Source organism: Octopus sinensis, linkage group LG5, assembly GCF_006345805.1.
Source record: "Octopus sinensis linkage group LG5, ASM634580v1, whole genome shotgun sequence".
Taxonomy (NCBI): domain Eukaryota; kingdom Metazoa; phylum Mollusca; class Cephalopoda; order Octopoda; family Octopodidae; genus Octopus; species Octopus sinensis.
In genome coordinates, this window is record NC_043001.1 from 19,134,850 (window position 1) to 19,162,327 (window position 27,478).

At 41.7% G+C, this 27,478-nt stretch overlaps 1 protein-coding gene across 1 annotated transcript in view; it reads left to right on the forward strand.

The window, feature by feature from the left end:
• LOC115211728 overlaps positions 1-26,740 on the forward strand; it is a 28,174-nt gene extending 1,434 nt beyond the window's left edge. Inside the window, exons 2-5 of the mRNA XM_029780383.2 lie at positions 1,061-1,238; positions 23,513-23,801; positions 24,654-24,723; positions 26,125-26,740. Coding sequence (XP_029636243.1) covers positions 1,061-1,238; positions 23,513-23,801; positions 24,654-24,723; positions 26,125-26,322 — 735 coding nt within the window. The 3' untranslated portion in view covers positions 26,323-26,740. The remainder of the gene's footprint in view (positions 1-1,060; positions 1,239-23,512; positions 23,802-24,653; positions 24,724-26,124) is intronic.
• The last annotated feature ends 738 nt before the right edge of the window (positions 26,741-27,478 follow it).

Below are 27,478 nucleotides of genomic sequence, written 5' to 3' on the forward strand. Positions count from 1 at the left end.
TAATATATACAAATATATACGACGGGCTTCTTTCAGTTTCCGTTACCAAACCACTCACAGGCTTTGGTCGGCCCGAGCTATAGCACTTGCCTAGCTGAACCCGGAACCATAAAGCAAGCTACTTACCACAGAGCCACTCCTCGCGTGTGTATATATATATATATATATATATATATATATATATATATATATATATAATATTATATATATATATATATATATATATATATATATATATACTATATATATATATATATATATATATATATATATATATATATATATATATATATAAGGGATATCAGCCAACCGAATTATCCCTTATATTACGGAGCAGTCACTGTCTATATCTCATTTAGAGAATTATTATTGCTATATATATATATAATATATATATATATATATGCAATATTGAATCGTGGAAGGAACATGAATAGCGATGAAGTTAATCATAAATTTTATACACATATATACTCTAGATGATTTTCAATGCTCTCTTCCACAATGCAATATTTGAGATGTTAATAGAAATGACTGGTGAATATAACCAGTTCCATCTCAAAGCATAGGTACACTGGGCATTTGCCCTGGGGCCTAACAGGTTTAGGGGCTCACTTCTTATCTATAAATACTGTAATTTACTGTGAAATAAATAAAACGACAGAGTCCTGTGCATTGATTTGTCCGGTGACCCACAACGCTACGCAACAGTCCGTCAGTTATTGTTATTTACCACAGCAGAGGGAATAGTTTCCTGGTGGTATTGCCGATCATACATTTGAATAATTATTGGGGTTTGATTGTTTTTCTTCGATGGCGAGTGGGAGAGTAGATATAAATGAATTAGAGAGGTTTTAATAGGCGGAATAACATGAGACAAGCCATGACAGCCAGTCAGCAATCCATGTGTGTAACTAAGAGGTTACGGGGGAGCGATAGAAAGACAGATGGAGGAAACAGCAGGTCTAATAGTGAAAGCTTAGACTAAACTAGTTTGCGCACCATGCTTATTGGTCTATGTTTTATTTTATGAATAATTATTGTATTCTACAATATAAAGTATTATCCTATCACGTTAGAGTCAACAGAGAACAATAATCTTACATTTTCAGGTTTTGAAGCATTTCATTCAAGCGGAAAATGGAACCAACACCAAGGTCAGACACAACAGTGGCAGACTGATGATGATCAACAAAGGAATGATGATGAGTGTTTTCCATGCGACATCAAAATTGAATGTAAGTTATGTAATCTATATCAGTACATTGAATTACTCAACTTCTTCTTAGTTCAATACCCGACTGTAAGTGATGCATGCACACATACATACACATACGCTTACACATATATGCACATACAAAAACACATACATACATACATATACAAACACACACTCTTACTCTCTTTCTCTTTCTCTGTATAGAAGTATATGTTTACAGGTATGTATATATGCATATAGGGTCGAATATAATTATGTATGCTTGCACGTTGTGTATATGTATGTAACTTGTATATATATATATATATATATATATATATATATATAGGGAGAGTTTACGGAAAAAACAAAAGACGAAGACAGGTGGTGTACAAAACAAACAGATGTATTAGTATAACGCTCAGGAATAGTAAAAGTCTTTTACGTTTCGAGCCTATGCTCTTCTACAGAAAGGGACACAGAAAAAACAAGGCGAGAAAAAAATGTAAATATATATACGTGTGTGTGTGTGTATGTGTGTGTGTATGTGTGTTTGTGTGTGTGTATGTGTGTGTGTGTGTGTGTGTGTGTGTGTGTGTGTGTGTGAGTGAAGTAAACGGAAAATGGAGAAATGTTGATCAATAACAACTGACCAACATCGATTATTACTTTTTAATACAAATAGACTTTATCCCGTCTAACAGCTGTTCCTGGTTCCGATGTTCCACGGTATTGCCATTGGAAATTCTGAAAATAATATTCATCATATTTGGTAACACATCCTATCTGGAACATGGAGCTTCATCGGAGTGAAGAAAAATATCCTAATCAAATACCCCTCAGTTAATTACAATTATTTACATACTGATATGTTGTAAGACCAACCATCTATTGCCCGTAATGTGATTGAACAAAGTCCAGCTTTCGATATAATTGGTCATTTAAATTTAAAAATAATGGTCAAGCTATTAAGAACGTTAAACGGGTAGATGTAAATAAATAAAAATAGATAAATGTATGGAGAAGTAGTATATGTTGTAAGTGGCCCCAAAACCGCTTAGAACGTTGTAAATGAAAAACAAACAAATATGTAAATAAGCACCGTGCGAAGAACAACGGCCGGAGTGTTATTAAACCTAGAGAGGTCCCTATTTGGACAAGTGTGAATTAAGGCGGTTGTGGGGAAGGAATTGGACAAATGCTTTGTAAAATAGGAGTGAGAAATTAGTACACAAAGAAAAGAAATTAATTAGTTGAAAACGGAATAGGGAGGGGGATAAAGGTGAAACTACGATGAAGGGGAGTCTACAGTTAAGGAGAGGTAATGGCCAGGGCAGTGACCTACATTTAGAGAATTATAATACAAAGACTAACTTCTGAACCTAAGTACCTAAGTAGTGGGCTTAGTAGACAAACAAACAGTAATTGTCTAAACATTCCTAAAAACGTTCATCCAAGTCGTCCAATGGATAAGTATAAGTACAAACCCCCAAATTAATTAAATGATTACAATTCAATTACTTGTTAATTACTATTATTGTTGCAGATGCAGGCTCATACGACAGTTAACTCAGCCATACTTAATATATATTATTATATTATTATTATTACTAACATTGTCGATATATCAACCCTTGCTTGGGTGCATACATATGGGGGCTACCACAATTGCACTTCCCTGCATGCATTAATATGCCTCAGAACAATAATAGTTCATAGGAAAGCGCCAAGCACAATACAAAGTATGAGCAAATACAATCTAAAGAGGTGTGAAGTTAATATTAAAGTGTTAAATTTTGTTATACGAGTTGCGGGTTTCTGAAGTGAGTAAATCTAATAGGAGGTTACCAATAAATGGAAGTAGTCTCATGTTGACTGAAATTAAGTCCAGAATGAAAAGTTATAGAATTTAACACACGGTGTGGAATGTAAAGTTTGTGGCAAATAAAGCCATTGCTAAGGTCCAGGCTCAATTTATGGGGGGAGTATTGTTGGGGGAATGGGTACTTATGCCCTCTATATTCTAAACTAGTCTCATAGTTAAAAGAACTGCTATTATTAAAACGGGGTGAGAAGGTTATTCTAAAGAAAGATAAATTGATAAATGTATTATATCATTTTATTATATACTAGCATTAAAGACCCGTCGTTGCCGGGTCATAGTGCTAGTGCATGTATATATGTGTACATATTACATGTACATTTATATATATATACATCTACACATAAAATACAAAATACAAAGTTATATCTTGATATCGCTAGTGATAACAATACTCAAAATATATAACAGACTGGAATTGATAGCCCGTCTCTTGTAATTTCGATCAACTGTATCTTTACCTCCCTCTTGTATAGAAGTGTGGCTACAATCCAGCCTACCTCTACTTCGGGGGGGGGGCATAAACAATTTTTTTTATGGGACGTCCTACGTCCCAGATATAAAGGTAAAAATAAAATATTTCCACTTTGCAAGTTCGAGTCGAGCACTCCCTTGCACGCTCCGTTGACTCGAACCTTGCTTCTATTGTGGCGAATTTACCGCCTCTGATTAGATACCTTTCATAGTCGCACCAAGACACTTTTCGAAGGTGCTTTCCTCCATGTGATTTTATTATTACCCATGGGGTCAGACAAACGAATGGGTTTTTACAATAAATCGGATTTAAAAATTTTCATGAATTACAATAAATGGACAGAAATCGAATGATGGGACAGACCGGAAGACATTACGGGTGGAGTGGGTGCGGGTTTAGCTCGGACCCCACGAGCCCCGCCTCCCCACTGATACTTTTGGTTGCGCTTGGTATTACATTTATGTTGTATCTTTCACTCGCAACTTTCGTGCTACATCCTTCCATCGTTCTTCATACACTCTCCTAGTCAGGCATATTCTCTCCAGCCCTATCTTCCTTTTCAGGTGAAAGATGAAATAATTCATCAAACCAGGGCCGGAGATGAACTTGCCTGACTGTAAACCTTTCATTCTCGTCTTCCATATCACCTCTTTCGCAATTGCTACTACAACGAGAAAACGAAACTTACCTTCATTCACGAGGAAATCCGGTGGGTCAATTTTTGTAATCGACTCAGTCGACAGCTGTACTCTTCGTGTACCTGACAACAGGTGTTCGGCATAAACCCACACCTCAGACACGTCCGGACAATGAACAATAGCGTGCGGGACGGTTTCCCTATCCCGCCCGCATCTTGGACATATCGGACTGTCTTGGCCACCGTGCCTTGCGAGTTTATCCCGAACAGGTAGAGCTCCTCTGTAGCATTGCCATGCCAGAGACTTCTGGAAGTTGTCCAGTGTCCTCGGCTCGAACGTACGTCGGAACAGACTGGCCAGCTGATTATCGTCGAGACCTAGGGTTTCCCCCAAGGTATCTTCACATTCCGCCTCTACCAACCCTCTATAGAGGAATGTGGTGGAACCCCCACCGCAGGCGTTGCCCGAGCGACGGAATAGCAGGAGAGCCTTGCGACACTCCGTGTACCAAGTACCAAGTTTCGATCTACGATTCAGCCAGGTTTCCCATCCACCGAAACTAGTGAACTTGGGAAACATCAGTTTTGCTAGCGAAGACCACACCCGTTCACCATCCAGGTAGAGCCACAGATGTCTTAACCTCAGCGCATGTCTGCGCATCATCAGCCAAGGCATCCCTAGCCCACCCTTTAACGGTTGTTGACAGCAAGTAGAGCGTTTCACAAGTGGTTTCCCGCCCTTCCACAAGAAGTAGAAGAGCTGTCTTTCCAACTTGATCAACCACGAATCAGGGCAAGGAACGACGGAAAGGCGGTAGGTGATAACCGATGCGATAAACACATTGGCCACCTCCGCCCTCCCTTTCAGGGATAGCCACCGCCAAGACCAGGTCTTGGCTACTGCAGCCACCTTGCTCGTTACCTCGCCCCAATTCTTCTCTATTTGGAGGTCTGGACCGAACCAGACCCCTAGCAGTTTAATCGGACCCTCCGTCCAACGTCCCACGACGCTGTCAGGAGGCATCGACTTGCCTCTCCAGGTGCCGAGTTGCAAGCCGACTGACTTTTCGCGATTAACTTTTGCTCCTGTCACCGTCTCGTAAACCTCTATGGCCTTGCCTACTTTACATAGGTGGTCCATTTCGGTTACGATGATGGTGATGTCATCCGCGTACGCTGACACTGATTTTCCATTACCTGGCTGTCTCGGGATGCCGCTCAGTTTTCGCAGTAATGGCTCAAGAGCCATCACGTACAAAAGCGGGGAGAGCGGACACCCTTGACGAACCGAGCGTTTGATTTTGAACGGCTTCGACAAGAAGCCGTTCACCCGAACTACCGAGTCGATGTTATCATAAATTTGGATAATCCACCTGAGGAAGCCAAGGCTCAGCCCGAACTGTGCCAGGGCAGATACCAGGTAACGATGGTCGACCCTATCAAAAGCTTTAGATTGGTCTAAATGGACCAGTGCCCCACCCTTGCCAGAATCACTATTAAACCCCTCTATAGTGTACCGCATTAGATGGAGATTATCCTGAATGGATCTGCCCGGAACGGCACATGTCTGTGCCTCTCCGATCAGACCATCCGCGACACGCGCCAATCTTTTCGATAACACTTTGGCCAAAATCTTCAACTCTGTGTTTAGCAGAGTGATGGGCCTGAAATTATCAATGCACTCCCCCTTGCTCGGGTCCTTTCTGACGAGAGTCACTACTCCCCGGCGCACAGATCTGGGTATAAGCCCGTTCTGCTGCCAGTTCGCATAGACCTCCGCCAGTAGGTGCCCGAACAAGTCTGGCATACTCTTATATAACTCATAGGGTAGACCATCCAAACCCGGCGCCTTGCCCGCGCCGCAGTCCGCCATTGCCTCAACACCTCCCCAGGCGTGATTGGCCCTTCACAGCCCTCCGCATCTCGCCCCGATAAGCGCGGCAGACCGTCGAGTAGGTCCGTAAAGGCCCTCCTCCTATCCAGTCCGCCGCACTCACCGAAAAGCTGAGCGAAGTGCTCCTGAAAGGCCTCACACATCTCCTCGGGTTCGTTTATCAACTCACCTTGTTGGTTCGTCAAAGATCGAATCGTGGCATCGTTACCATGCTGAGCTTCCACCACTCGGGCCCATCTCACGGCGTTGATTCCTTCACATCCCATATGACGGATTCTAGCCCTGACAATGCAGCCCATGTGTTTGGCCTCGAGGTGCTGGTTTAACACCAGTCTCTTGGACGCCACCTGAGCCGCAGAGCCAGTTTTCATGGCTTCCTCTAATTCCTTAACTAGAGTAGTTTCCCTTCTAGCCTCTCTAGCCACTACTCCTATGCTATATCTAATAGACTCAAACTTGATGGCTCGTTTGAGGGCGTACCACCATTTGTTATTAATGATGGTACCAGATAGTGCCCTCTGAATTATATTCCTAATCCGGTCTTTGTACTCCTTAATCGCCAAAAGGGACGTATTAAGTTTCCAGTAACCGGATCCTCTATTTTTAACCTTATCTATGTCAAGCTTACAAGTGACCATTTTATGATCACTGTAGCTGATCGGGTAAAACTGTGGACACTTAGCTATTTTACTGTCTACTTTTCTAATTAGTATTCTATCTAAATATGACCTGGAAGATCCGTCGCTGTTTGACCATGTCCACAATGGAGCGTTCGGAAATTCCAGCCTATAAGGATCTGCTAGCTCAAAGCGGCTTAGCAGTTCCATGAAGCCACTGTTGCCTTTTCTATCTGGACACGAGCCAACATAATCTACATCCGCTTTGCAAATTGTGTTAAAGTCTCCTAGCACCACTAATGAATGCGAAGTACCAAGAAAGTTTTCTAGTTCACGAAAATAATCACTTTGCCCTGTATGGTTGGGTGCGTAAATTGCAACCAGTCTGATAACTTTACCATTACTGAACGTCAAATCCATGACGACCAGCCTACCTTCTGGATCTGCAAAAATTAACTTTTTCTCAGAAACCCGGTTTCTTTTTAATAGGACCAACACCCCACTCCCGCCTGTAGGACTGCCAGGAGAGAAAAAACTCTCGTAGCCGTCAAACAGCGGGAGTAGACCTCTTGGCCCCTCTAACCGGGTTTCTGTAGCAACAATAACATCTAAATTACGCGACCTGATATCATGCAGGAAGCGACTTGCTTCCAGCCTGCTCCCAGGCCGCGCACATTCAAACAACCAACATAAATGTAATCCATTACTTACCCTATATCAGTGGTTCGGTTTTCTCTTGTTCTTCAAACTCTTTTTCTGGGCCTCGTGGGGGAGTCTGACGTAGGCCCTCGAATATATGTGATGTCACATCCAATCTAAGTGGGCCTACGTCATGGAAGAATTCTGACTTTATCCGCCCGTAATCCTTCCGGCCTATTCTGTAAATTACAAAGTCATTTTTTTTCACTACTTTCTCCACTTTGGCCATGGCTGCCAACACGTTTCCGAGTCTGCTATTTGCTGCTTTACGGCCATATATGAGTTCATTGACTCTTTTTCTTTTTAAAATTACTCTGGGAGGGGTGGTTTCCGTTTTTCTTTTTTTTTTTCCGGTAATTTTTGCCCACCCCTCCTCATTTATCTTTTCCTCGCTCTTTTTTTTCTCCGCCGCTGGTTCTGCTGTCACCGTCACCTCCACACCTTCAGTCTTCCCTTCTGGGCCGTCCGACGCTGCTTCTGGTGACACATTATCTTCTTTTTCTTTTGGCTTAGGTGCTTCCTGCGGTTTGGGTTGGGGTTGGCATTCCGCCCTTACATGCCCTTCTTGCCGCAGCCGAAGCACCTCGGTTTCCTGCCCTCCACGAACACTGTTATTTTCTCGTCTTCACTAATCTTTACCGTTTCTGGAATTTCTTCCAGTGTTTGCACCTCCGCCTGAATGGCTATCACTATTTTTTGGCCTTTCCAAAACTCCTCTTCCTCCACTGTGGCCTGGAGGATGTTTATTTTTCCTCCAACCTACCATCACTGCTGCCACCAGACATTCAGCATCTGCCTCTGGCGGTATGTTGTTCATTGAAATTTTCGACGTCCTTTTTCCTTTATACAATGGTAGTAAGACAATGTTTTCCGCTTTGATTGGCTCCATCGATAGTTTCTTCGCTATCTCCTCCGTAGTAAAACGCACCTCCACTGTGCCGTATCTTTTTCCTCTGTTTATATACGTTATTTTATCCATAAAAGGTTTTAGACAAAACTCTATTTTTTTTTCCTCGATTTTTTGGATCATTTTTTCGTTGTGTCGTAAGTTTTATATATTATTCTTTTTTTTTCTATATCGTCATGTATTTGTATGTTTGTGGCCACAGTCACTTCTGTGCCTTCTTTTTTTACACAGTCTGCAAATTTTTTAAAATTTTCTATATTTATTTTTTTGATCTTTTTCCCAGCCACTTCAGCGAATTTTTTGCTGGAGTTGATGCTGGTACTGGTTTTTCCATTTTCTTGGGCGACGCCGCCTCTTTTTTCTTCGGCGACAACGCCTCTTTTTTTGGCGACAACGCCTCTTTTTTACTTGGCGACAACGCCGGGTATTCATCCTCGCTCGTCACGGGCGAATAAGAGATGGGGGACTCCATCTTGAACAAATGGCTTTAACAAGCCTTTGGTAAATCCAAATTAATTGTAGTTTTCCCCCACTGAGGGGGAACACCAACGCGAAGTCTCGCGCGAAGGCTGACTTCGTCAGTTAGACAACAATAGACAAAAACAGGTAGACCAACAGTATATAATAACAGAGATAATAGTACGAGAGCAAAAATATATATCAACTTACTAATAACGCAAAAAATTGATTTCCTCCATGTTATTTCTTTATTACCCACCAGGGGCTACGAAGAATGCCGGACATAACAAAACATGGGGGACATAGAACAATATGATTAAATTTATGAGCAAATGAAAATGAAAAAATGATAATATGAAAGCGATGCTAACGGCCCCCTCCGCCAGCATCACTTACCTGTCCTTTTGTTTTCACTGTCACCTGAATGTTCATTCCCAATACGAAGACCATCCATATCCATTCTTACTCCGAAACTGTCCTCCATATATTCCACGAATTCATCGCTCATTCTTGTATCTTTCACCTCCCAATTCTCTCTTTCACACCTCAACACAAACTCATCTATATTCTTCTTTTCCAGCACTGCATATCTGGTCCCATCCATTTCATACCATTCATACTCCTCCATTACCCTTTCAACCTCTTTCTGTTCAGTCACAATATAAATGTTCGGCCTGGGTTCGTTTTCAAACTCTTGTCTGTCTGTATTAATATTTTTCTTTTGTTTTCTTGTTGGAGGGGAGCGGGTGGGTTCACTGTCTGCAGGGGAAGGGTGGGATTCAGAGGGTGCGGGTGGTGTTGGGGTGGGTTGGGGCTTCGCACAGTTTTTCTTTTTCTTTCTTTTTTTCTTTTTTCTTCCTTCTTCCCACTCTTGTTGCATCTCCTCTTCTTCTGTCGTTTCTTTTTCCCTTTGGTTCTCTTTGGTTTCTTCCTCTTTTGGGGCTTCCGCGACGATTTCCTTTTCTTTTTCCTTTGGTGGGGGAGGGCAGTAGGCTCTTATGTGACCCCTCAGGCCACACTTGTAGCACCTGGGCGCCCTACCCTCCACCCACACTCTCATAATAATATTTCCAGTTTTTATACTGTCCGTAAGCTTTTCTATAACTTCCGCCTCCGTCTGTATGTTCATTACTAGTGTGGCACCTCTCACGCCTTCATATTTCATAATGGCGTGGAGGATGTCCACTTTATCTTCATTTCCTTTGATAACCGCAGCCGTTATTAATTCGCCCTCTAGGTGTGGAGGTATTCCTTCCACCCTAATTCTGGTGGTCCTTCTATTCAAATACGAGGGGAACAAGTAAAACTTTTCTGTACTCACCACCTTGGCTGCTATATTCCTGGCTGCTTTCTCACTTTTAAATTGTACCGTTATGGTTCCATATTCTAATCCTTTTGTCATGTACACAATTTCTTCTCCTGTCTGTTTGAAAGCCTCTTCAATTGCTTCCATGTTAATCACTTCCATTTTTCTACCTCCATTCATAAATACTTTATATTTAATGGTTCTACGATGGAACCAGTCTCCGCGCCCTGCTAGAGGCAACAGCTCAACCTCTCCGTTCTCCTCCTCCTTCATGAACTCCTGGAAGTCCGTCAACTTAGCCAGGTCTATCTCTTTTTCTGTTGACTTCTTCGTTATACCTGCGTAGGTGCTTTCCATTTTTTTCACCGCCAACTCCTCCTCCGATGTCGACGAATTTTCAGAGAAATTTCTCCCTTCCATCTCATCCGTTTGGTAGAGGCGGCTCATAGTCGCCTCAGACCGAAAAACGGCCTCCCGAACAGAAAACGTGCGGCGCACAGAACCAGTGCGACGCGAAACCGCACCAACCGACGTTCCAATTCCGCAACCACAATTCACTTTTTGTTCTTTTTTCTTTTTTAACCGAATTTTACAGAGCGCAAAGAAAACGCTTTTTCTTTATTACCCACTAGGGGCGACACAGAGGGGGACACCACGAAACATGGGGACATATAACATTATAATTAAACTTTATGAAAATGAATTGTTAAACGAAAAAATGATTAAATGAAAGCGATACCAACGGCCCCGTCCGTCAGCATCACTTACCTGTCCTTTGTTTTTCATAGTCACTTGAATGTTCCTTGCCAATACGAACAAATTCCATATCCATTCTTACTCCGAAATACTCATCCATATTTTCCACGAATTCATCGCTCATTCTTATATCTTTCACCTCCCAATTCTCGCATTCACACATCACCATAAAGTCACCTATGTTCTTCTTTTCAATCACAGCATACCTAGTCTCACCAACATCATACCATTTATACTCTTCCATTAGACTTTTAACTTCTTTCTGTTCAGTCATGGTACAAATGTACGGCCTGATATCGATTTCAATCTCTTGTGTGTGTGTATTCTTTTTTTTCTTTTGTTTTCTTGTCGGGGGGGAGCGGGTGGGTTCAATGTCTGCATGGATAGGGTGGGACTCAGAGGGCGTGGGTGGTTTTGGGGTGGATTGGAGTTCCATATTATTTTCTTTTCCACGTATTCTTCTCTTCCTCTTACTTCCAGCTTCCTTCCATTTCTGTATATTCTCTTCCTCTGTTTCCTTCTCCTCTGGTTTCTGCTTCTCTCTCTGTGGTTCGGGATCCATTTCTTTCCCTGGGGGAGGGCAGAAGGCTCTTATGTGACCCCTCAGGCCACACTTGTAACAACGTGGAGCCCTGCCCTCCACCCACACTCTCATGATCACGTCTCCCAGTCTGATGCTTTCCGTCAGGTCCACCAGTACCTCGGTCTCTGCCTGTACGTTCAGCTTCACTGTTACGCCTCTCCAGCCCTCGGACTTAACCGAGGCATGGAGAATATCCACTTCGTCCTCGTGGCCGCTGATCACAGCCGCCACAATCCATTCTGCCTCCACGTTTGGTGGCACTCCCTCCACCCTTATTCGTGTAATCCTCCTGTTTAAATACGTAGGTAACAGTGTTACCTTTTCCGACTTCACCGCCTTCGCCGCCATCTTCCTCGCTGCAGATTCACTTTTAAAGTGCACAACTACGGTCCCGTACTTGGATCCTCGAGTCAGAAAATTTATTTCCTCCTCAGTTCTTCGCAGGGCTTCCTCTATCCATTCCATGGTTACAACTTCTACCCTCTTCCTTTCGTTTGCAAACACCCTGTAAATAATGGTCCTCCTATCATACCATTCCTTTCTTCTGGGTGTCGGTGCCAGTTCCACCTCACCGCTTTCCATTTTCATGTATTTCTGGTAACTTGGCAACTTGGCCAAGTCGACCCCTTTCTCTTCCGCCTTCTTGGTTACACCGGCATAGGTATAACTCAGCTTCTCTTCCAATTTCCTTGCTGCCATTTCTAGCTCCTTCTCAGACGTAGACAAGTCTGATAAAGACTCGAAAACTCCAGGCTTTTCTTCCATCAGCTTCATTGCAATTGCCTGTTCCAGTTCCTCATCTGTCGTGGACAAGTCTGTTAGAGACTCATAGTCCATTTCCTTCTGTCTGACAGACCGAAAACGGCCGCCAAAACAGAAAAAGTGTAACGCGCTGAACGAGCGAAACGCGAAACCGCGTCAACGCCGTTCAGAATTTCCACAACAACAACAACGCTTTTTGTTCTTTTTTACCGAATTTTCAGGAGCCGAAAAAAAACACGTATTTCTTTATTACCCACTAGGGGCTACATAGAGGGGACATTACAAACATTGGGGACATAGAACATCACAATTACATATATATGAGCAAAATGGAATATGAAAATGGTATATGAGAGTGATACCGACGGCCCCATCCGCCAGCATCACTTATCTATCCTTCTTCACCCATTTCCAATTAGTATTCCTTTTTTTCCTATCACAACATTCGTTTTTCTTTTAGCCATCTCTATCCATTCATCTTTCATTTCCACTGACTTCCAACACACACCCTCTTCCTCAAACCTTCTCGCCAATATACCCGTATCATCACTATCCACAGCCGTGTAGCTACAATCTTCGTGTTCGTACCACTTGGTTAACACCCGTTTTTTAACGTTTTGTATGTCTTTCCCATGTATAACACATAAAAAATGGGTCTTGGGACTTTCTTTGCTCTGTGTGTCTGTTTTTGATTTTCTTGTAGGCGGGGAGTGGGTGGAATCACTGTTTGCAGGGGAAGGATGGGACTCCAAGGGTATGGGTGGTGTCGGGGTGGGTTGGGGCTTCGCACAGTTTTTCTTTTTCTTTCTTTTTCTCTTTGTTCCCCCTTCTTTCCACTCTTGTTGCATCTCCTCTTCTTCTGTCGTTTTCTTCTCTGTTTGTTTCTGTTTATTTTCTTCCTCTCCTGAGGCTTCCTCAACGCTTTCCTTTTCTTTTTCCTTTGGTGGGGGAGGGCAGTAGGCTCTTATGTGACCCCTTTGGCCACACTTGTAGCACCTGGGCGCCCTACCCTCCACCCACACTCTCATAATAATATTTCCAGTTTTTATGCTGTCCGTAATCCTCTCTATAACATCCGCCTCCGTTTGAATGTTCATAACTAGTGTGGCACCTCTCACGCCTTCATACTTCATAATGGCGTGGAGGATGTCCACTTTATCTTCATTTCCTTTTATAACCGCAGCCGTTATTAATTCGCCCTCTAGGTGTGGAGGTATTCCTTCCACCCTAATTCTGGTTGTCCGCCTATTCAGATACGAGGGTAACAAGTAAATCTTTTCTGTACTCACCACCTTGGCTGCTACATTCCTGGCTGCTTTTTCACTTTTAAATTGCACCGTTACGGTTCCGTATTGTAATCCTTTTGTCATGTACACAATTTCCTCTCCTGTCTGCTTTAGAGCCTCTTCAATTGCTTCCATGTTAATTACTTCCATCTTTCTACCTCCATTCATAAATACTTTATATTTAATGGTTCTACGATGGAACCAGTCTCCGCGCCCTACTGGAGGCAGCAGCTCAACTTCACCGTTCTCGTCCTCCTTCACAAACTCCTGGAGGCCCGCCAACTTAGCCAGGTCTATCTCTCTTTCCGTTGACTTCTTCGTTACACCTGCGTAGGTGCCTTCCATCTTTTTCACCGCCAACTCCTCCTCAGATGTCGACACTTCCGTCGAAATTTCAGAGAAATTTCTCCCTTCCATCTCCTCCGTTTGATGGAGGCGGCTCATAATCGCCTCAGACCGAAAAACGGCCTCCCGAACCGAAAAAGTGCAACGCGCAGAACCAGTGGAACGCGAAACCGCCCCAACGCCGTTCAAAACCTCCACAACAACAACAACTCTTTCTTTACCGAATTTTACGAGCGTAAAAAACACGGAGCCGAAAAAAACGCGTATTTTTTTATTACCCACTAGGGGCTACATAGAGGGGACATTACAAACATTGGGGACATAGAACATCACAATTACATATATATGAGCAAAATGGAATATGAAAATGGTATATGAGAGTGATACCGACGGCCCCATCCGCCAGCATCACTTATCTATCCTTCTTCACCCATTTCCAATTAGTATTCCTTTTTTTCCTATCACAACATTCGTTTTTCTTTTAGCCATCTCTATCCATTCATCTTTCATTTCCACTGACTTCCAACACACACCCTCTTCCTCAAACCTTCTCGCCAATATACCCGTATCATCACTATCCACAGCCGTGTAGCTACAATCTTCGTGTTCGTACCACTTGGTTAACACCCGTTTTTTAACGTTTTGTATGTCTTTCCCATGTATAACACATAAAAAATGGGTCTTGGGACTTTCTTTGCTCTGTGTGTCTGTTTTTGATTTTCTTGTAGGCGGGGAGTGGGTGGAATCACTGTTTGCAGGGGAAGGATGGGACTCCAAGGGTATGGGTGGTGTCGGGGTGGGTTGGGGCTTCGCACAGTTTTTCTTTTTCTTTCTTTTTCTCTTTGTTCCCCCTTCTTTCCACTCTTGTTGCATCTCCTCTTCTTCTGTCGTTTTCTTCTCTGTTTGTTTCTGTTTATTTTCTTCCTCTCCTGAGGCTTCCTCAACGCTTTCCTTTTCTTTTTCCTTTGGTGGGGGAGGGCAGTAGGCTCTTATGTGACCCCTTTGGCCACACTTGTAGCACCTGGGCGCCCTACCCTCCACCCACACTCTCATAATAATATTTCCAGTTTTTATGCTGTCCGTAATCCTCTCTATAACATCCGCCTCCGTTTGAATGTTCATAACTAGTGTGGCACCTCTCACGCCTTCATACTTCATAATGGCGTGGAGGATGTCCACTTTATCTTCATTTCCTTTTATAACCGCAGCCGTTATTAATTCGCCCTCTAGGTGTGGAGGTATTCCTTCCACCCTAATTCTGGTTGTCCGCCTATTCAGATACGAGGGTAACAAGTAAATCTTTTCTGTACTCACCACCTTGGCTGCTACATTCCTGGCTGCTTTTTCACTTTTAAATTGCACCGTTACGGTTCCGTATTGTAATCCTTTTGTCATGTACACAATTTCCTCTCCTGTCTGCTTGAGAGCCTCTTCAATTGCTTCCATGTTAATTACTTCCATCTTTCTACCTCCATTCATAAATACTTTATATTTAATGGTTCTACGATGGAACCAGTCTCCGCGCCCTACTGGAGGCAGCAGCTCAACTTCACCGTTCTCGTCCTCCTTCACAAACTCCTGGAGGCCCGCCAACTTAGCCAGGTCTATCTCTCTTTCCGTTGACTTCTTCGTTACACCTGCGTAGGTGCCTTCCATCTTTTTCACCGCCAACTCCTCCTCAGATGTCGATACTTCCGTCGAAATTTCAGAGAAATTTCTCCCTTCCATCTCCTCCGTTTGATGGAGGCGGCTCACAATCGCCTCAGACCGAAAAACGGCCTCCCGAACCGAAAAAGTGCAACGCGCAGAACCAGTGGAACGCGAAACCGCCCCAACGCCGTTCAAAACCTCCACAACAACAACAACTCTTTCTTATCCTTTTTTACCGAATTTACGAGCGTAAAAAAACACGGAGCCGAAAAAAACACGTATTTCTTTATTACCCACTAGGGGCTACATAGAGGGGACATTACAAACATTGGGGACATAGAACATCACAATTACATATATATGAGCAAAATGGAATATGAAAATGGTATATGAGAGTGATACCGACGGCCCCATCCGCCAGCATCACTTATCTATCCTTCTTCACCCATTTCCAATTAGTATTCCTTTTTTTCCTATCACAACATTCGTTTTTCTTTTAGCCATCTCTATCCATTCATCTTTCATTTCCACTGACTTCCAACACACACCCTCTTCCTCAAACCTTCTCGCCAATATACCCGTATCATCACTATCCACAGCCGTGTAGCTACAATCTTCGTGTTCGTACCACTTGGTTAACACCGTTTTTTAACGTTTTGTATGTCTTTCCCATGTATAACACATAAAAAATGGGTCTTGGGACTTTCTTTGCTCTGTGTGTCTGTTTTTGATTTTCTTGTAGGCGGGGAGTGGGTGGAATCACTGTTTGCAGGGGAAGGATGGGACTCCAAGGGTATGGGTGGTGTCGGGGTGGGTTGGGGCTTCGCACAGTTTTTCTTTTTCTTTCTTTTTCTCTTTGTTCCCCCTTCTTTCCACTCTTGTTGCATCTCCTCTTCTTCTGTCGTTTCTTCTCTGTTTGTTTCTGTTTATTTTCTTCCTCTCCTGAGGCTTCCTCAACGCTTTCCTTTTCTTTTTCCTTTGGTGGGGAGGGCAGTAGGCTCTTATGTGACCCCTTTGGCCACACTTGTAGCACCTGGGCGCCCTACCCTCCACCCACACTCTCATAATATTTCCAGTTTTTATGCTGTCCGTAATCCTCTCTATAACATCCGCCTCCGTTTGAATGTTCATAACTAGTGTGGCACCTCTCACGCCTTCATACTTCATAATGGCGTGGAGGATGTCCACTTTATCTTCATTTCCTTTTATAACCGCAGTCGTTATTAATTCGCCCTCTAGGTGTGGAGGTATTCCTTCCACCCTAATTCTGGTTGTCCGCCTATTCAGATACGAGGGTAACAAGTAAATCTTTTCTGTACTCACCACCTTGGCTGCTACATTCCTGGCTGCTTTTTCACTTTTAAATTGCACCGTTACGGTTCCGTATTGTAATCCTTTTGTCATGTACACAATTTCCTCTCCTGTCTGCTTGAGAGCCTCTTCAATTGCTTCCATGTTAATTACTTCCATCTTTCTACCTCCATTCATAAATACTTTATATTTAATGGTTCTACGATGGAACCAGTCTCCGCGCCCTACTGGAGGCAGCAGCTCAACTTCACCGTTCTCGTCCTCCTTCACAAACTCCTGGAGGCCCGCCAACTTAGCCAGGTCTATCTCTCTTTCCGTTGACTTCTTCGTACACCTGCGTAGGTGCCTTCCATCTTTTTCACCGCCAACTCCTCCTCAGATGTCGATACTTCCGTCGAAATTTCAGAGAAATTTCTCCCTTCCATCTCCTCCGTTTGATGGAGGCGGCTCATAATCGCCTCAGACCGAAAAACGGCCTCCCGAACCGAAAAAGTGCAACGCAGAACCAGTGGAACGCGAAACCGCCCCAACGCCGTTCAAAACCTCCACAACAACAACAACTCTTTCTTATCCTTTTTTACCGAATTTTACGAGCGTAAAAAACACGGAGCCGAAAAAAACACGTATTTCTTTATTACCCACTAGGGGCTACATAGAGGGGACATTACAAACATTGGGGACATAGAACATCACAATTACATATATATGAGCAAAATGGAATATGAAAATGGTATATGAGAGTGATACCGACGGCCCATCCGCCAGCATCACTTATCTATCCTTCTTCACCCATTTCCAATTAGTATTCCTTTTTTCCTATCACAACATTCGTTTTTCTTTTAGCCATCTCTATCCATTCATCTTTCATTTCCACTGACTTCCAACACACACCCTCTTCCTCAAACCTTCTCGCCAATATACCCGTATCATCACTATCCACAGCCGTGTAGCTACAATCTTCGTGTTCGTACCACTTGGTTAACACCCGTTTTTTAACGTTTTGTATGTCTTTGTTAACACATAAAAAATGGGTCTTGGGACTTTCTTTGCTCTGTGTGTCTGTTTTTGATTTTCTTGTAGGCGGGGAGTGGGTGGAATCACTGTTTGCAGGGGAAGGATGGGACTCCAAGGGTATGGGTGGTGTCGGGGTGGGTTGGGCTTCGCACAGTTTTTCTTTTTCTTTCTTTTTCTCTTGTTCCCCCTTCTTTCCACTCTTGTTGCATCTCCTCTTCTTCTGTCGTTTTCTTCTCTGTTTGTTTCTGTTTATTTTCTTCCTCTCCTGAGGCTTCCTCAACGCTTTCCTTTTCTTTTTCCTTTGGTGGGGGAGGGCAGTAGGCTCTTATGTGACCCCTTTGGCCACACTTGTAGCACCTGGGCGCCCTACCCTCCACCCACACTCTCACAACAATATTTCCAGTCCCTACGCTGTCCGCAATCCCCTCTACAACATCCGCCTCCGCCCGAATGCTCACAACCAGTGTGGCACCTCTCACGCCTTCACACCTCACAATGGCGTGGAGGACGTCCACTTTATCTTCATTTCCCTCCACAACCGCAGCCGTCATCAACTCGCCCTCCAGGCGCGGAGGCACTCCCTCCACCCCAACTCCGGCCGTCCGCCCACTCAGACACGAGGGCAACAAGCAAATCCCCCCTGCACTCACCACCCCGGCTGCCACATTCCTGGCTGCTCCCCCACTTCCAAATTGCACCGCTACGGCTCCGCACTGCAATCCTTCCGTCATGCACACAACTTCCCCTCCCGTCCGCCCGAGAGCCTCTTCAACCGCTCCCATGTTAACCACTTCCATCCTTCCACCTCCATTCACAAATACTCCATATTTAATGGTTCCACAACGGAACCAGTCTCCGCGCCCCACCGGAGGCAGCAGCTGAACCTCACCGCTCCCGCCCCCCCTCACAAACTCCCGGAGGCCCGCCAACCTAGCCAGGTCCATCTCTCCTTCCGCCGACCTCCTCGTCACACCTGCGCAGGCGCCCTCCATCCCTCTCACCGCCAACTCCTCCTCAGATGCCGACACCTCCGTCGAAACTTCAGAGAAACTTCTCCCCTCCATCCCCTCCGCCTGATGGAGGCGGCCCACAATCGCCCCAGACCGAAAAACGGCCTCCCGAACCGAAAAAGTGCAACGCGCAGAACCAGTGGAACGCGAAACCGCCCCAACGCCGCTCAAAACCTCCACAACAACAACAACTCTTTCTTATCCTTTTTTACCGAATTTTACGAGCGCAAAAAACACGGAGCCGAAAAAAACACGTCCTTTTTCTCTACATTCTGTACTTTATAGACAATAGTCTTTTCTTTATTTAATTTTTCATTATCCATCTGGTCTATTCCATTTCTGCACGCTAATTTTATTTTTAATTTATTCCCATTCATGTGAAACCACTTATTCAAGTTCAAATCATTGATGCAATTTTATACCAATTGCTATTTTTACTTTTGTTATGTTACTTTAGTTTGATTTTAATTATTACTTACTACATATAATTCAATTGTTATTATTATTTTTATTGTTAAAGTGAAAGTATCTCACATAAAATAGAGAAACGTTTTTGTTTCACTTTTTAACACGTAATACTGAAATAGTGGAGAAGATACGATATTGCTATAGGCTCGCTCTAGGTAAGAAGTTGAACTTTTTTGCCCATGAAACTACATGGACCCTAAGTAAGGCATGTGTAAAATTTGAATGAAATTGGTTGCGTAGTTCTCAAGTTTTAGGGAAACACACAGACAGGCAGACAGACATACACACATTCTCAGTTTTATATATATATATAAAGATTATTTAATTTAGTTATGTGTGGGAGGTGGAATTTTAAACTCGTATATATTGGTATAGGAATATTAATGCTGGATTACCTATAAGAGACCTAGGTGTGCAATACTATTAAACTAGCTTTAATTGGAAGTAAATATATGCAATCATTTAGTATCAAATTCTACTATTTCTATGGTGAAGAGCTCAGTTCAATACTTGTGGGATGATGCAAAAGGGTTCCTAATGATATTTATATTTAGAGAAGGTAAACTTACTTTTGTGCAGGCAAGCTTATTTCTCTCAAAGTAATGGGTGTTGGGCCCCTAATATGAAAAATTTTACACTGATGCACAGATGACATTTCTTATATTTTACATCGTACGAAGGTGCAGAGGCAAGGAATTTCCATTCTAAAACAAATCTAATATAGTTATCTTTAGGCTCCCAAATATATTTACTTAATCCAGTCGAGTAATCTTATCTCTCTTTCTGAAAGTGTGTTGGTGTGCGGCTAATCTTCGTTTTATTTCATTTTGGGTAGTTCCTATATATATCTTTTTACTAAAGTGTGTTGTGATTATGCACGGGTAAATTGCATCTTTTCTTTTACAAGTATTTCCAAGAGCGCAATTATCGTTATTTCTAGAGTCGCATAGGTTGTCTTGTGGGGAGCAATTACTTACTAATGGATTGGTGTTAGGTGTAATATGATTGATAGAGTTGTGAGTGTTACCATTACTAGGTTTGGGGTGGTTATGGGGTTTGTTAATTTTATTCTTACTATTGTTTAGTTTCCAGTTTTGCTAGAATTTTCGTTCGGATTTCTGCATCCCTTTTATCTCTCAATCCTTTTGCAAAAATCAAACACTTGAAAGAATTTGGGGTAAGCACATCCAGTCTAAATATTACATTCTTTCTTGACTCTGCCTGTGTAAGTAGTGAAGTCTTCATCTTCGTTCTTTTCTATGTTTAAACGTTTCTATCTAGTATTAAAGCATCGGTGAAATTTATGTCGGACGATTTTTTTTCTTTTCTTTTTTTTCTTTTTTTTTTTTGGCAATATGAAGTTACTATACTTCTCATGCTCCGCTGTCGCTAGTTTGCCTAAGACTAGACGCGTTTTCATTTCCTCCATCCAGTCCTGACATTGTTTTTCAAAAATTTGTTCAAATCTTCGACGGTTACTCTTTCTTTGGGTAAAAGGTGTGACAACACCCTGTTAGTTCAGTGTCAACATCTATCAGGAGAAAGAGAGAAAGTGGTTTCTTTCTCTGTCACTCTTTTCTTCTTCACACAAATTATACACTCACATACACACAGACACCCACCCCCACAAACACATTACACACCACCCGCCAACATAACCTCCCCACATGTCATTCATGTTAAGGAAGTCTGAAGGATATTTCCCGGTTCACTAGGAAACCGAAATATCACAATTACACACTGTTTCTTTGTGGATGAGTTAAAACTTTATGCAAAGAATATGCATGAGATGAAAAAGAGCCTTGAACTAGTTGCAACATTCTCAAAGGATGTAGGGATGGAGTTTGGTCAGAATAAATGTTGTTATATTGTTGTGAAAAGGAGGAAAACTATAAACCAGACTAGTAACATCTCCATCAATGATTTGACTGTTTCCCCTATATCAGACGAGGAATATCACAGGTATAATAGGGTGGATGAAAATATATCTTACAATGGTACCTATAACAAAACACGTGTCACTAAAGAACATTACAGCCGAATAAACAAAATTTGGACCTCAAAACTCCCTACATTCAATAAAACAATGGCCCACAATGTGTTTGCTGTGTCAGTACTCATACCAACATTTGGGCTGCTTGATTGGACGCTTGATGATATTCAAGCCATGGACGTGGAAACTCAATAAATACTAACAAGCACACATAATTTCCACATAAACAGTGACGTAGAGCACCCACTTCTACCTAAAACGAAAACAAGGCGGCAGAGGCTTAACATCAATTCAAAATGACTTTGAATGTCACATCATATCCCTTCGGCAACATCTTTTAACCACCAAATGTCGAAGTGCATCCCTTGATCAAGTTTGCATACAAGAGGCTAATAACATCATAAGACCTGGAAGGCAGCTCCTTGAACAACATCCTTTGTCTGATAAACTAGAATACATTCCCAATGAAGTCGCACGACTGTTTCATCAGATGAAAGGATGAGCCTATATGAGCAGAAAGCTATGCATGGATATGTTAGCAGAAAGCTCAGTGATGATAATAAAAGCAACTTATCATGGACCAATAGCCGGATTACTACCTCCCACTTTACAGTGTAGACGTTTGCAATCGAGGAACAGGAAATATCAGCCAAGTACCTCATGCACTAAAGGGGTACAGCCGTAAATTGTGACAACTAATGTAGACTTTAAGGAGTTCACACTGAAGATATCATCCACATCATTAGCAGTTACCCGAAATGATGTTGTAGCTAGGACACTCTAAAATGAAATCTGTGGGAAGGATAAGGAAATAACATCCCACAATATGGTAGAAGCCTTAGCCACTCATAATAAAAAGGAAAACTGGTGAAATGTCCCAGAGAAATGAAAGTACAACAGACCTGATATAATAATTTGGGAGGGAGAAAAGAAACTGTGCACAGTTTTGGAAATAAGCTGCCCAACGGATGTTAACATAAAGCTGAAGATCAGTGACAAAGAGAACACCTATTCTGAACTATTGAGAAATCTGCAGTTACTCTATCCAGATTGCAAGTTCAGGTTTATTAGCTGTAATTATTGGAGCTTTGGGATACGTAACATACTGCCTAAATACCAATCTTGAGAAACTAGGCTTCTCAAAACCAGAAAGGAGAAAGCGAATTCGAAAACTACAAATCCAATCCATCACTGGAACTGTAAAAATCTGTAAAACATTCCAGAAGTCTATCATTTAAATATATATGAGCATGTCTAGATACGCAACTATATGCACGATAATGCATACATAAAACATACAAATCTGTACATACATACATACAAAACTACCCTTTTGCAAATGTTGAAATTCCAATGAAGGAGACTTGAATCTAGGCGAGAAACCGGCTCTTTCTTTATTGGCAAGACATCTTGAAATAAATAAATGTATAAAACTGAACAATTATGAGCGTGTGTGTGTGTGTTTACAATTCCTCGCACAAGAAAGTTCTTTTCTAGCGAAGTAAAAGATTCTGTCGTTGGCATTTGGATAACACCGACAGTAAATGTTTCGTTCTTGAGCTGCTTTCCAAAATCTGTACATAATTTCACTGTTCCGTTTATGTATGTACGTCGTTCAATCCTGATCCAGTGGCGAGGCTTCAGTTCGAGAACTCTGGAATTGTGGGATGCGTGGATTCACTTCTTAAAAACCTTTACTACCAGCTCGGTTCTGATACGGAACGGTAGTACCTGTCATGGTCCTATCCGTGGATTGAACAGACTTCCCAAGGGTAGAGGAGGCTCCCGTTATTTCCGACAAAGCCGTGGGGAAGGTAGTCATTCTAGGAGAAAGACAATCTGACGTAAAAACTCGCAGTCAAAATAGTCCCAGTTATCTTGCGATACTTGTCACTGGAATCTCTTATGGCGACCGAGAGAGTGGTGAAAGTGTTGCACAAGCTTTTGTCATCTAAATTCAGTGACGTACAAATGTCTCACAATTATTTCAGTTTTTTTTATCTGACAAACTGAAGCAATCATCATGTATGTATATACGTATGTATATAAGTATGTACGTATGCATGTATTGATGTCAGTATGTATGTGCATACGTATGTCTGCCTGCATTCATATATGTATGTCTTTTTCGAGTTTTAATTTATTTGTTATGACCATTTATTTGTTTGTATTCCTTCAATTTGGGATTGAACAACAATATATTGTATGATGTATGTATTTATACTATTTAGCTCCTCTTTTTAAAAACTTGTTCTTACAGATAAAAAATCCCAATGCCGTAAGATCTGGCCCAAAGGATATGGGTGTTGGAGCGAGACGGAATTGGAAAAAATTTTCAAAACCTACTCGGAAAAGGAATCACCGACAACCACTACTCCAACACCAGAAACCACTACTCTAACACCAGAAACCACTAGTCTAACACCAGAAACCACTAGTCTAACACCAACAACCAAAAATCTAACACTGGTTTATTCTTTGGCCACACTTTTGGTATTAGCGATCATATTTATTCTCTTCTTAATTTTATGGATATCATTTAGACGAAAGTAAGTAAAGTTTCTGTTTCGACCCCTGTTGTACTCTTTCGCCCAAAATTTCTCTCAGTCTTTCTTCCTGTTTCTTGAGCAACGCTGCGATGGACTGGCGTCCCGTCCAGCGGGGTGGGGGGGGAGAGACACACATATGCCATAGAAACCGGGAAACCGGGCCCATCAGCCTGGCTTGGCTTGAAAAGGGCGAATATAAAATACCAAAAAAATAACAGTATTAATAAAGATAATTTCTAACAGGGACACAGGGTAGAAATTTTAGGGCTGGATTAGAAGTGGATACAGTTGTTTAGATATAGTAATATTTAGAGTCCCCAGAACAAAATAAATACAAATCATATCTCGGAGAGATTTGAATACAAAGCGTAAAGAAACGTAACTAAATTGTGTTGCTTTATTCGTTCAGTCAAAAAATCTATCTCTTATCCATAATTCTTGTTTGAAGGTGTCTACTCCAGCAATTTGCTGTTGTTTTACTCCAGAGACACAAGCATTATAAGTTAACAAAACACTCGATAATTTACAGTACTTCTACTCTACAACAACCAATTTTAAAAAATCCATGAAAGCTATTTATAGTGGACTGTAACAGCCAGAAGTAAGTGTTTTCGTTATAAATACCACACATATCAACATAGGTGTTGCCAGCCTTTCGCCTAATAATCCCGTTGGGATCCCCTTTCACACTGGTTTAATATTTAAAATTTTTTTCTGAAAGAAGAACTGGGTGGTGTTTGGAATCTAAACGTAAATGAACGTACCTAAATCTCTCAAAATATTTTAACCGATGCCTTACACATCTTGCCGTTCACGTACCACTTAATGATATTCATTTGGTATTTCCTCCAGACGAAACTCAACTAATGTTCAAAATGTAAATGAGAACAATCATCCGTATGAAGAAATCGATGAAACCACGGTTAGTACTTACTCTATTCCTCTCTCTCTATCACACACACACTCTCTCTCCCTCACACTCTTTCCTCCTCTCTTTTCTCCTCCTCCTCTCACTCTCTTTCCGTCTTTTTTTTTTTTATACATGCTTAAGTTATATTTTGTTATTTGAGTTTTTCACAAAATATTGGGCGATCACACTGCACGGCACCTGGGGTAAGTCTATTCTTCCATAGCCTTCAGTCGACCAAAGACTTGTGGGGGGGAAATTAGACTGAAACGAAAAGACAGTATCGTTTGAGAAATAAAGTACATTGCTTCGTAGAGTACGAATGACAATGGAAGTAAAGTGCAAAGCAATCGGTGGAAAGGTCACCAGTTCACATTTTCTCACTGGTAGTAGTATTATAACCTCGACTATAATAATTAATTGTAGAGAACTGATTCTGTTTCTCCATCTCTTCCGAACAACAAAAAGTCTTCAGGTGCATCATATGACTTCAGGTATAACAACTTAACTTTCTTCCCTCCCTTATTAGTCTCACGCCCTTCGTTTTTACTCTTTCAACGTAGCACAGCTTCCGTGGAAGGTCGTAAGGATTAGCAACTCTATACTGACCCCACCACACACGGCTACATCTCGATAAAATGAGCTAGGGATAGGTAGTATTATTTCCTGTGCCCCTGACTGTCGCACATTTATTTCCCCGCTTCATATACTTTGTTGGGGCAATGAAATATAAGTTTATATAACAAGCTTACAAGCGGATGTTTCCGCGCAAAATCTCTCATTTCGCATTTCCATCGATTGTGTCCCCGCAGCCCTTCACTGAAAACAAAATATCAAAACGCCCCTTAATTGGTCCACCTAGAGCAAAGAGAATGCTTTCGTACCTTCAACAGACGAAGGTAGATCAGTTTCTTTTCACCTGTTCCTGAAAACAACTCAACGGTTTAGGACTGTTCTGTCCATATTTCAAGCTGATGTTGGAAGCTATTTTGTCAAAACTATTGCCATTAATGCATCTTTCGTTTGGTGAGGTTTGTGTGAGATTGCCAGTGGTGGTATTGAATTTATTGTTGTTGTTGCTGTTCCAGGTCTGTCCAACTGGAGAAAATCTATAAACAAATGCATTCCAGCAGAGAACGTCATATTTTTGAAAGATAGTGCGTGTAAGACTCTATTATCTGATTCAGGTGGTAGGGTGTAGTTTGAAGAACGTTTAGTTACCAAAATGATCAGACGGAACTTCACTTTAAACAATTGGCCCCTGTTTTATTACATCGAAAAAATAAAATACAATGTAAACCTAGGTGGGATTTGAACTCAAAACGTAAGGAGATATAACGAAATACTATAAGGTGACCGTTTCTACCATCCACTCATTCACACGGGTTTATATATTTTATTTTTATTTTATTACAGACAACTATTTCCTTCTGCAATAGTAGTATAGTGAATAAAAACACTGCAACAACAACAAACCCAAGAAACATCAGTGAGGAAACATATGAAGCCCTAGAAGAAGAGTCTGCTCCAAGATATGATAAACTGGCTTTTAACGAACTGGAAATTGTGAACAATGAGAACAGAAATAACTCTTATCACGTCGTTGAAAAATAAAATCTACTGGTGATAACGATACGTTTTATAACTTAATAATTAATCAAAATCTGTTACAAGTAGCAATCTGTTACTGTTCGATAACCAAAACCTATCGATAGATGATAACAATGTCTTGATGGTTTTCAATAGAATATATCACGTGATACCATTATTGGAGTTATCTCACTTCCTTTTTGTTTTCAGATTTTAAAATGTGAGATTTCTTCCCTGAAGACGGGGGAAATTGATTCCAACGTCAGATGAGACGAGCCCCCGTCTTCAGGGAAGAAATCCTATATTTGAGGTGTTGACAGAAGGGAGATTAAAGGTGGAATTACGATGGAATACGACTTTTCTTCAACCCTTTAATTCTTGATATCATTTCTATTCTGTGTAAGTCGGAACTTTTTATATGTATATATATATATATATATATATATATATATATACAATGTAACACCTTGTTCAAGTGTCCTTTATCACAATTACAGACCGATCCAAGGCGTTGTAAATTAAATGGCATAGACGGGTAATCTCCATAAGATCGTCGGATGAGCTTTATCTGTTATGGACTGGTAGACTTAATCCCGCCAATCGGTCCCTCACCACCACATGGTCCCTGATTGCTTTTAGCGAGGTATACCCTTTTGCAAAACATTATGTTGCATTGAGATTAAACAGCAACAACTGGATTTACAGAATAAGAACTTAAATAAAACTTTATTTCTGAGAAAGATCTTTTTATTGTAGCCTCCCTTCATTGAATAACCTCCCCTCGGAAATGTTACTCTGATGCGTATTAAGTTGTTCAAAGTTATTTCCCATCTATAGGATTTATTTATCATTATCCTTTTAATCCAGATATTTATGTTCTTTTCACACATCTGATACGTATTGATCTCTTCCATGACGTTTTTTTTTTGTCTTTTTGTTAAATAAATTGAATAGCAATTGTGAATTGTAACTCATTGATTTCTAATATACGGCCAAAAATTTTGGGTAAAGGGATAGTCGATTAAATCTTTACAGAACTGTATTTATTTTATTGACTCCTGACAGATGAACGGCAAAGCCGATTTCGATGGTGGTACTTGAACTTAGAAAGCGAATTTAAGCAACTAAATATAGCTATACTATCGATTTTGCCAATCTTCCGTCCTTAATAATGTTAACA